This window comes from Pterocles gutturalis, unplaced genomic scaffold (genome assembly GCF_000699245.1).
Source record: "Pterocles gutturalis isolate BGI_N339 unplaced genomic scaffold, ASM69924v1 scaffold50160, whole genome shotgun sequence".
NCBI classification, from domain to species: domain Eukaryota; kingdom Metazoa; phylum Chordata; class Aves; order Pterocliformes; family Pteroclidae; genus Pterocles; species Pterocles gutturalis.
Genome location: NW_010147786.1, coordinates 2,734 through 14,956, shown reverse-complemented (window position 1 = coordinate 14,956; position 12,223 = coordinate 2,734). Strand labels below are relative to the sequence as shown.

Sequence of the window (12,223 nt, the reverse complement as noted above, 5' to 3'; positions counted from 1 at the left end):
CCCTTCCTTTTTTCATGTGCATTTATGTTAAAACAGCTGACTGCAAGCCATGCTTTTAGCTCAGAGGGCTGGGCAAACTGACTTTCCTGAATTTTAGAACCAATCTGGACTGACATGTAGACAGAATACTGAATTTAAAGATCCTGTATGATTCAGAGGAGGGTTTCAAAGGTCCCAAAAGGATTTAGATGACTATGACATTGGTACAGAAATAATTCAGTGGAGAAAAGGAGATGCCCAAATTTTACTTTGAGTGACTGAGTGTGCTTTCTGTCATGCTGATGAATCCCTTAATGCTCATAACTCAGAAGGATTTTTGAATATCATCTACTCAAAACAAAAGAGAAGATAAGCAGCTCTCTTCTAAGAAATACGTATGTGCTGCAAATGCTCAGCTAGGTTCCAAATTCCTTTTTAAAGCATAAGGGAACTTTTATGTCTTTGATTGCCATCTAGTGGATAGTGTGCTGTCTGCATTGCATTATTCACCTGCTTCCATCTCGGAGCTCCCTGAGCAACTTATCGTGCATGTTTTGTGCATTGTCAATTATAACAAGGTTTTGCTAGGTCAAGAGATTATGCGGTAAGGTGTAGAGTGGCACAGGTATTTCTGAAAAAATTATCTGTCACTGACATCAATAATGCTGCTAGGAGAGGTGAGGTATCAGGATGGAAGGGTTCAGTCATAACCTCTCAGGTCATAGGTTATTCGTGATGGACAGTTACTGTGCAAATAGCCTGGTTTCAGTCAGGTGGAAACCAAACTATAGGTCAATATTAATGTATCTAAGGTGTATGTATCTGAGCTTTTCTTCACTTGGGACAATTCTATTTTACAGATTAGCCTTGTACTATTTTAGAAGGTTATGATAACTACACAGTGTTGCAGCAGCAGTGGGGTTACATTGTGAAAAAATGCCATTGATTTTCTCAGCCCACAATTTGAGCTGATCTATAGTGTTCCTTGGGGTATTACAAGTCTCTGTAAGGTGTTCTTTGAAAACATTTTGAAATGTCAATCCAGATTCCTGAAAAGGACTGGAATAATTCATTTTGGAGAGACACATTCACGTGGAGGCACCAGAATGCTAGTTAGATTTCAGCTCTGCATTGAGAGTCACATTTGGTCTGACCCTTATTCCTTCTGTGTTTTTCAAAATTTCAGTGGTTTTCCTTCAAAAATTTTATTAGATTACCCACACTCAGGCCTTGAGAAAGCAGCTAAGTTTCTAATGTTCCAGGCCTCCTTATATTAAAGTCCCACCAGTGGCAAGCATTTTGGCACCAAATTAGTGTATCCATGCCATGTGCTTGTATCCCTCTCTCATCAGCAATCTTTCATTCACTTTCCTTCTTGAGAAGGACAAGATTTCTCTTGCTGCCATCCTGATGTGCTTCACGCAGCATGATCCAAACCTTAGCTGAAGGAATGCATGTTATTCATGAGCCTGTGGTGATGTTGGAAAGCAACCAAAAACTCACTGTTCAGAAGCTTTGAGACATCGTAAGTATCAGCAACCCATACAGAGAACTGCTGGCAATTAGCCTCAGTACTTAAGCAAAGTGGTTCCCTTTTGCCTTTAAATAAAAATGTATGCCAAGAATTTCTACAGCTTTCCCAGATAAGGTGCATAACTGGAAGCTTTTTGTAACTGTGCTTGTCACTAGATTGCGTTCAGGCAAATTCAATTAATTGTTGGGTTTTGCCTTCTAAAAAAATGAAGTTTATCTTCAGGGCACATTTCTTTTAATGTCTTTTTCTATATAGGAAAAAATAGTGCATAGTAGAAAATTGAACGTTCTTTAGACAAATCTTTGTAATGTTTTTCCTTCCTTCTTTTTCTTATATTTAAATAAAGACATGCAGAGCCTTGAGCAGTTGCTGAGGGATGCAGTAATATATGGGCAGCCTCGAAGCCACAGAGCATGGAGAAAAATTATCATCCTCGTGGAGGGCATTTACAGGTATGTTTGTGTTTTAGAAACATGAGTACTCTTTATCATTTATGAGAACAGAATGATACATTGAGTAAAGGGCACATTGACTCTAAGTATGTGAGAGAAATCTTTATGAGAGTGGAGATTACAATAACATTCTGTGGTCTTATATTTTGATTTCCATTATGTCAGTCTGAGCCCTGGTGTAACTTGTTCTCATTAGATCTTGTGTGTTGCTCTGAATGTTGATTTAGCAAATCACAGTGGAGTGGGAGATGTACTATAAGAGTAAGACAGATCATCAGCTGGTGTATGTTGTCACAGATGTGATAGCATTCATGGAGTTACAGTAGGTGAGGGGTTTTGCTCAGTGAGTAAGCTGAGTTTTCTAGAGTTGTTTGTTATGCATGGGCAGATCAAAAGACAACTATGCAGAACTAATTAAGTTATGCATGCCCAGTTCTTACCCAGCTGTTGGAATACAAAAACTCAAACTAAACACAGGCAAAGTGATATCAGCACCTTTCTAGTAATTAGTGCTGGATGTACTGGACTGACACTTTAACAGGAAAAACAATTAAAAAGATGGGCTTTCAAAGAATTATATAGTGGTATTTCATGTAACCTCACTCCCTGGAGGAATTTGAATGACAGAAGTGCCTTTGTGAATCCGTCAGATAATATCAGTATCAGTAATACCATGTAATTACAGAGCATTGTAGTCAGATAGCTCCAGTTCACTAGTGTGATGCATCTTATACCCAACAAGAGAGACAAACCATCACTAGAGTTGAGCAGCAAAGCAGAGGAACCAGCCAGGCTCCCCATCCTGGGCTTCATCCTGGCAACCGCTCAAGTCAGGAGAACGTTGCTGGGGAGGCAGCCATGGGGCTGGAAGGGGAGCCACTGGTGGGCAAGGAGCTGGAGCAAGGAGAGGTAGAGATCATGAAGAAGAGGGAAGGGCTGAAGAAGAAGAGATCTGGACAGCAAGAGGTTTTGCAAGGATCTAGACAAGACTACTGTGGCAATGACAAGTGGAGAGTAGGAGGATAGTTTTGGGAGTAGCAACACCTGCACCAGAGAAGGGAATCAGAACCATTCATTCACAGAATGTGACACGGTTTATGAAAGCAACATTAAATTTTATATGTAGGGATCATATCATGTGTTGCCGAAACCCAGCCAATCTGGATGAGCAGTCATTTATGCCATTTTATTGAGAAATGCTAGCATGGTTGAGCTGATTAGCTTTTTTCATAACGAATCTTTTACGATCTCGTGTCATCACAACCTCATAGCTGTCAGTGCTTTCTTTTTACCTAACATTTTCCATCTGCAAAGAGAACAAATCAGTCCTTATCTAAACACCTGTCACTCAGAGCGGAAACAGGTCGGCAGCAGATCAGCTGATCCAAAGCAGGCTGAACGTCTCCTTTCAACCAGAATAAACAGAGCAAAACTGCAAATAAACATAGCTTGGCACTCCTAAAAGAAAGCTCAGATTTAAGGACTTTGATCATGCAGAAATTAAGTGGACCACCAACATTTTACTAACAAATATTCCCAGCGGTCACATGGCCTGCAGAAAATTCTCCAGCTGGTGAGCTTGGTTCAGTTTTAAATCCTTTACCCTGGATATTGACCACAAGGGAGCAAGAAGGTAGACTGGTGACACGGAAGCATAGATAAGTCCAAGCAGTGGGACAAACCCACTGTCAGATATTTGCAACTATAATAACTCTATTTCCAGATGTATATTTGATATAGAGTTTTCTTTTCCTCTAGTTTAGCAGTTCATTTTCAAATATTTCATTCTCATAAGTTTGAAGAACCTTCTGTTGCAATGCAAGATAAAAACATGTTAAACTTCAGAGAACCTCACTGAAAAGGAAGCATAAACTTCCGTCAGCCCCATAAGGGCTAAATAATGTTAAGACCACTCATGCCCTGAGTGTCTATGCTTGTGAAAGACGTAAAGTAAAAGAAAAACAGAGCTCAGGTCTCTAATAGTCTCTCATTGGAAACTAGCCCTAGCAGTAGCTAGGTTGGTTGCTTAGTTGTTTTCATAGTCTAAGCAGATCAGAAGTTGAAGATTGTGGTTTCGTTGCAAAGCAATTCTGTTCTGACTTGAGGGAGAATACCACCACACCCCACTGTGTTGTATCCCTGCCATCGCTGCTAGTCCGAGACACATGCAGCTGATCTGTCCTTACAGCACTGCTGGGAACAGACTCACAGGCCATGTAGTCTAATCCAATAAGTAGCTAATAACATTTTGTATGCAAAAGAAAAGCTGGAGAAAGACATATTAGAAATAATCTTACTTTTTTTGTGTGCATATTCTTTCCTTTTTTGGCTCATGATTTTTGAAATAAACTAAAATTTTCCAACCCCATATTGGCTAATGTTAGTTTTCATAGAAGTTTTCATAGTTTTCTTGAAGATTTGCTAGATGCCATATTAATATTCATCTGGAGGGTTTAAGAGGAGGTAGAGTGTTGTTAATGTATGCTTCTTAGAATAGTTAAGAACTTTTTTTTCCTTAAAGGACCTTAGTTATGCTTCAGGGATGCTTCAGTTTCAATAACTTGGTCAGAGCCATTCTCCAAGTTAAAATACCTTGACTTGCAAGTTTGGTTTGGCAAATTTTTACAGAAATGCTTTTTCCAGAGATGCAAAAGAAACACTAAGATTTTCTCCTTTAAAAAAATATTGTTATGTGAGATATCATAGTCTTAGTATGGTGAAGTTAATGATATGGAAAAAATTTGCCTTGTTTCTGAGTACGTTAAAGTGTTTACACTGTGCATAAGCCTGGACTTACTACCTAGCAAAATTTGAAAAGGGTCGTTGTTAGCCAACACGAGCATTTCTAGAAATCAGACTTGTGTTTGAAACCATAAGCCGCAGATTTTACTTGGTTACAACTGAAGGCAGAATTGGCCTCAACTTGGGAACCACTCAAGCTACATGTCAAATAAATAGTGATAAGTATATGTTTGTTTGCTTTTCAATGTCTCTGTTATCTTAAAAAGAAGGAAAAATAATCAGAGGTACATGTAACTACTGGAGAAAGCTGTTTCTTGACTTGGACTAGCCTAGGAGCAAATATATTCAATTTGCATTCCAAACAGAGAAAAATCATCTAGCCATCAATCTTCAGTACCAAAACCATGAACAAGTTTTGAAGGTATTCAGGGCACAAGTTAAACTGACTTGCTAAATCATATTTCTATTATTTAAGTTCCAGTTAATGTTTTTCTTGGCTTCTACCGTTTCCAGTTCAGGATTAGTCAGTTACTGTGCTCTTACATAGTTTGTGGTAGGCTTCTGCTCTCTTGCACACACGTTTACCTAGAAGTCAGATAGGCCAAGGCAGAGGGCAGCAATTATGGGGCACCAGAAACCGATCAAAACTGATTGTTTTTAATTTGTTTTGTTTTGGGGTTTTTTTTGCTGCTTTTAATTTGATTTGTGTATTTTCCCTTCCAGCTCAGAAAATAGCTCTCTGATCAGATAGATATTGTCCAGTGCCTTTTCATGTGTGTTGGAAGTTCCTTGGGATTCAATGCCAATACCATAGGAAATTTATCAGGGTTATTTTTTATTTCCTGGGATTAAGTGACTGGACTTCCAGAAAAGAATGGAGTAACATTTAATGTCTTTGGCTAGGGACCAGCATTAAAGGTTAACATTTCTATTGTTTCAGTGTATGGGGTTGTATTTGAGGGCAGGGTTAGAAGATTTCCTTAAAACTAGTGCTATAAACTACAGAACAGAGATGGTTGTATGAATGTGCAAGGTTTATGTAAGAAAACGATACCTAAAGTAAACATTAAAATGGAATGCATGTGTCTTGGGAGTAACAGATCAGGAAAGGAGGGATTTTCCCAATTATGAAATAGTATGAAAGGGGAACATAAAGTTTTCAGACGTTGAAATTATAGTGGTACTATAGGGCTTGTTTAGAAGAGATGTTGAATGGTGCAACTGTGAAGAAGGTAATAGGTTGAATATCAGTAAATTAATCTTCCTGACAGAAAAAAAAAAAATTGAAACTGTGGTTTCATCCACAGTAGGATATAGAAAACTCTTTTCCCAAGAAGTTTCAAAATAAACTGGACAAAAACTGTCAGTATCCTGTCAAGAGCAAGCACGTGTTCCAAGAAAAGCGACCAGCATGAGTGCACGCCTCCTGTCTCTCAAAGCACCTGGCTCCACAATTCATCAGCTGCATCAGGTAGAATCTTAGTGGTTTGGCAGGGATTGAATCAAGCCTCAAAATTCAGTGATACCAAAATTTTGGATTATCTCTTCACATCTGTAAGTGGACTCACACTGAGTGTGTACTGACACCTGCTTTTGTGGCTGCCCGCCAAAAAAGGGCGATGAAGGGTCAGCTGCAGTCTAGAAGCTTTACATCCCTGTCACCAAGCTAATAATTTTTGCTACAAGACAGGATGTAATACCACGGAATAAGAACGTCTGGCCTGGGCAGAGCCAGCTTATGTTTGTCTGCATCCAGCTTTTTCAACGCGCCCTGTGTGCTTGAGCAGATCTGGAGACAGATCAATGGCTTTGTAAAAGTGACACAACCAGACTGAGACAGAACGATTACAGTTCACTTCTGGCTCTCTGGTTTAAACTCAGTCGATATCAATATTTATGGAAGTATTCAGTAAACTTTCCATTTGGGCTACTCAGGGGGTTATGTGAAGTGAGCTTTATCTTGGAGCAATTCTAAACAGAGCAGTGTTCATGTCACAAACCATCTCCCAGGGTCAAAAGAGAGACCCAGAACAGAGTAGGCAGCAAAACAGCTCTCATCTCTGCCATCAGGAGGTCTGAGGCCTGTTTGAATGGCAGCAAAGAAAACGTACACAAAACCAGCAGCACTTTATCTACTCCGCGGACACTTCGAGGTCATGTTTGGATCTCTGTCAACTATGGTAACATTTATGCCAGCCAGCATCTTTCAGGAGCAGTGAATCAGCACTGAAACTGACTGCAAGTGCCTTGTTTTGCCAAACAGCTTAGGGTTCAAAGAGAAATCTCCTGCTCATGCTAGTAAGAAAAGTTTTCATTAAATCCTCTTAATGGCTAATATTGCAACAGTCATACACCAGCTCTGCATGTTCTGGGTTCAGCAACAACTTTGCGTCCATTCCACAAATGTGCATCAAATCCAGCTCTGTATTTTTAGTTTACCATTTGAACTCATCTTTTTGAAGATAAATGCTGTCTCTCCCATCTGAATCTCCACAAGCCACTAAGCCTAATGATGACAATGTAAATGTGGGAAAACTATTACTGTCCTTCTCTGCCTAGCTACTCTGCTCAATTATTGCTGGAAGGTGGATGGTGGGATGCTTATTCCCCTCCCTCTGCAGAGGTGCTCCTTGGCACCACTCTCACCCTGACCATTTAGCCAACCTGCAGGCCAACCAGACTCAGGCAAAAGCTGCCGTTGCCAGCATGTACAATGCTGTGTGCCCAAGCACACTCAGTAGCTTGGTATAGTTTTTGTCTGACTAATGCTTTGACTCTGGACTCTGTGAGGACTGTGGGCCCTGCCCTTGTATGTCATTAGGAAAATAGCTGTGGTGGCTCAAGTTGATTCTCCCTCAGCTGCCAAATGCCATTTGGGAAAAGTGAGAAAGCCCAGCCTTCAGGAGCTTGCAGTGCAAGCCCACCCTTCTCTGCTGCAACAGACTGGTGCTGATATACGGCCCCACAGCTGCCTCTTCTATGGCTGGGCAAGACAGAAGAGCAAATTTGTCAGCAGTCACCTGACGGCCAAAAACATGCCTCCAGGCACACACAGCCAGGCTCTCTGAACATCCCAGTGTGAACAGTCCATGCCTGCTCCCCCATGCTGTTCTTTCAAACTAAAGGAGAATTGCCTATGGGCAGGTCTCCTTCAAAACTGGAGACCAAGTTGTTTCCAAGCTTACTGAGGAGACCAAAGGATGAAGAAGGACTAAAATTGTCAGAAATTTCCCAAGTGCTAAAAGCACATCCTGCTCCTTTTGTGGTACTAAACTTCCAGCTGTGTAGTGCAGCTAGAGCGGCAAGAAAACAATCTGTGAAAGCCACTGATCCAGGATCAAAAAATTGCCAAGAAGTGCTGTTGATTGCACTGCTCTGTCGTACATGGTATTTGGGAATAAACTCAACATTTCTGCTTACCTGAAACTCTTGCAGCAATTGCAATTAGATACACCTTAGCCACAGGCCTTAGGCACAGAGCACTGGTTTTACTGGCACACAGCACACTCACTTTGTGTTTGATAGGGAGTATTTAGCATTCAAAGACCTGCTCAATAGAGCTAGTGGAAGAGAACATGTTTAACTCATTATGAAATGAATACTGAGTGCATCAGAGCATATCCAAGCATAGCTGTAGACATCTCACAAAGGTTTTAAGACATAATAGTCTTCACAGCAATACTATTGATACTTCTTTTTTATGGGATTAGAGTGCATTTGTTATTTATGTCCCTGGGCTTTCATTTTGCTCTACACCTCCTCTCCTTACAGTGTTTGTTTTGTAGTGAATTGTGATGTGCTGCTTTGGGTGAGCATCTCCCCCTTGCTTTATACCTTTCCTTCTCTTTTCTGGCATGTTGAAAATCTGCAAATGTTCAAAGACTTTTTTGACTTGTTTTGATTGTTTGACTTCTAAAATTGTTTGACTGTTTTATACTCACCTGCAGATGGGAAAGGGTTGTAATTTTTCTTTGAACTGTAAATACAAATTGAGGTTCCAGAAGATCTTTCATGGAGTAAGGCAATTAATGCCTATGTATTTCTGTCAGTATCTTAAAGAGGAGGAGAGTACAGGATTTATTGTTCATCCATGATTCTCTCCATCCACAGCATGGAAGGGTCCATTGTCCGCCTGCCAGAGATTGTCTCCTTGAAGAAGAAATACAAAGCCTACCTCTACTTGGATGAAGCTCACAGCATTGGCGCAGTGGGTGCAACAGGCCGAGGAGTTGTGGAATATTTTGGTATGAGTCCTGACGATGTTGACGTCTTAATGGGAACATTCACAAAGAGCTTTGGTGCAGCTGGAGGATACATAGCTGGCAAAAAGGTAAAAGTAAAACAAACGTTTTAACATCAAGGGGGGGAAGTACCTTCTTATTATGTATGATATATTTCTTTATCTTTTTGCATAGACTGCTTTGCAGGAGCACTGTTCTAAAGTTAGTACCATTTTTGTCTGGATCCCAAATGCACATCAAACAATCAGACTTTTTTATTTTTGTCTCATGTTCATATTATGTAATTTGCTTGGGCTGGGTGTTTCTGTGCCACCCTGACGGTTGCTGTTTCTCTTGGAAACGTTTAGACACGTTGTGGTTGGCTAAATATACTTCACTGCATTAATTTGCATGCAGATGGCTCGTTACTTTGTTTCACATTTGTAAACAGTGTGTGGAGCAATATTGAGAGATTAAAGCCACAGTTTCATCCACTGATAATAAAATTCGTAAGCAGTTGTGGATTGTCATAGTTGCATTTTTAGGAGGATAGAGAAAGAGGGTTTCTGAAGGCCTTTTGCGATAGTAAAACCCATGTCCTCAGTTGCTCTGCGTACATAACAAAACAACCTCTTGCCAAGGACAGATGTCAACAAAAACTAGAGCTGAGTTTGTTTTAAATGAGGGTGTAGAAGAAGAGAGAGTGTAATCAGCACCATTGTGAAATCTCATCGATTTTGTTGCTTGACAGAGATATCAAGTGGTTGCTGATTATTTACCCTTTTCAAACCCTGCTGAATGTATTTCTTAAGTAGTTTGCTGAATGAGTAGGAAGCCTGTTTAGCCAGCCCAAGTGGTTGTTGTCAGGATAACATTAATAAGGGCAGCACTTGAATAGAATAAAAGGGCTATAAGAAAGTACAAAGTGTATATTTCTTTCTTTTTTGGTTTTGCTCATGGATATCTTAAAACAGGCTATCATAATATATCAAGAATCAATTTTATTTCTTACCTTTGCTTCCTGAATGTGTATCAGAAGGTTTAACTCTTACCAAAGACAGTATGGCTAATTTAGCTAGAAATTATAGGAAGTCTAGACCTGTGAAAAGCAGTCTAAAGTCCTTCATTATCTAATCCTTGGAAGTTCTCTTAAATGAAAGTGGGTTGCTCTTTTCACACCTGTGTATCACTAATCTTTGCCTCAGGCTTCTGAGCCTTGATGGCAGCTGCTCACCCAACACACTTAGCACACTTACATTCATTTCTGCAGCCAAAACCTCACTGTGGCACCATTTATTCTGCATCTGCTAGAGCACAGAAGCCTCCTCAGATGTTTGATCAAGCCCTTAGGATTACAATTGCAATATAGCAATGCATAACCTGTATAAGGTTAGGTAAATCTTTATCCTTAGTATTGGAGTTTCTGCATAGACTCATATGGTTTTTTTGGCAATACTTTGTATTACTATCTTTGGGTTTTTTTCTGGTGGTATTTTTTATCAAAGGCAGTTTTCAAGCAGGCCTCATCCCTTTCTCACTAACATGCACACATCTTTTAGTGTGGTAACTGTTACTCTGATACTTTGCACTAGGAGGTATAAGCTGTTATAACAATTACGGTCTTAATCAAGTGCTGAATTCCTGCAATGTCTCTGGATTCAGGAGAGTTACTGGTGCTTTAGACATGCCTGCAGTACATTAATGCTTTTTTCTGGAAGCACAGATTGTGCTCTTAGTTATACAAGAAAATGTTAAAGCAGCTATACAAACTCTAACATGACTGTCCCTGACATGCTGATGGAAAGTTGCAATTGAAAGAAATTTATATGCTAATGGCCAAAGACAGATCCCAGTCCCAAAGACAGTAAGGTTGCTTTTCCTGGGTTAGGTCTTGTGGCAGAGGAGCTATACTGATGTCACGCAGGCTTTGCTTCATTCCCAGAGAGGAACTGAGCAGTATTTTAAGTGCAGCTGTTCATTGGTCTTTAAATGATTTTGGCTCCTTTATAATGTCTTAGCACAGAAGTAAACATTATTCTATTCCAGACTTTTGTTTCAGCTATAATTGCCCCATTTATATGGTAAAGTATTTGCACCTGCCTGATGTTTCTTCAGGCCATGTATTAACAGTAGCAGCCAAGAAGGCAAAACAGTAACTGGTGAAACATCCTCTTCCTTTTCCATGTTCTCACTCCTGCAGTAGTTAAGAGGGAGCTCTGCTGTTTGGCCAGCTCAAAGCTCATTCATGCTTTGTTTTGCTTGTGTAAGGACCTTGTGGACTTCTTACGAACTCATTCTCACAGTGCTGTGTATGCCACGTCTATGTGTCCACCCGTAGCAGAGCAAATCATCAGGGCAATGAAATGTCTCATGGGACTGGATGGGACGACACAAGGTAAGCCACCTTCTTTAACTTCACTTATTTCAATTACTACCAGAGCATCTACCATGTATGAGTGCGCACAAAATGTCATCCAGCAGCCAAGTAGCATGGTAATGCAATGCAAAGGAAATAATTCTTACTGGAAAATTAATATCCAAATCATCATATTTCTAAGTATTATCAATTCTGTTTCTTTTTCCACCCTCATCTACATGCAGCAGGGATGGAAATATTCTGGAATTCTGGCTCTGTAGTTGCCAGCCCACTCTGCTTTGCAGCAACAAATACAAGTATATGAATTGCCCTTTGAGTATATTGTCTGACTTTGTAGGAGGGGTTCATAAGGGCATGCCTTCGTTTATGGGCTAGATGCTGACAGTTTACCTTCTTTGTAAGTGTGAACTTTCAAAGGCAAGAAACTCAAGCATGTTGCAGAATTTCAAAACCAGTATTGTATGTTAAATAATAGTATGAGAAGGTGATTATAGTAATTCCTACCTCACTTGGGCATTAATTATGGTGTCCTGAAGCTATTTTTCAAGTACATCTTGTCCCAAAAGAATTGATTACTTGATGTCTTTATGAAAAATAAGGTTTATGTATATTCCTTTACTGAAGCTGCAGATGCAGCTACCATCCAATCCTTCTATGCAGCAACCAACAAAACAACTGTGTGACATATCTATCTGCAACTATTTCAAAGTGATACTGATATGTATTCAGTGTTCTAGGACTTAAGTCCCAAGTCAGAAAAAAAGATAGTGGTTTTTGAATTTGTATATTTTGCCTGAGAATTATGTCATTGTGTAACATGCAGTTGAAGATACAGACTCTGCTCTGAATTGCCATCTCTTTTATACTGGTCCAGCAGCACTGTGCTGTGCTGTTTTCTCCTACCTTATGTAGGACTAAC

The 12,223-nt window shown here is 40.0% G+C and overlaps 1 protein-coding gene across 1 annotated transcript in view; it reads left to right on the top strand.

Moving 5' to 3' along the window:
• Positions 1-11,322, top strand: part of LOC104470997 (serine palmitoyltransferase 3-like) — a gene marked incomplete at both ends in the record, with an annotated part of 21,802 nt that extends 10,480 nt beyond the window's left edge. The window contains 3 exons of the mRNA XM_010086154.1: positions 1,860-1,965; positions 8,818-9,037; positions 11,196-11,322. Coding sequence (XP_010084456.1) covers positions 1,860-1,965; positions 8,818-9,037; positions 11,196-11,322 — 453 coding nt within the window. The remainder of the gene's footprint in view (positions 1-1,859; positions 1,966-8,817; positions 9,038-11,195) is intronic.
• Between the last annotated feature and the right edge of the window lie 901 nt (positions 11,323-12,223).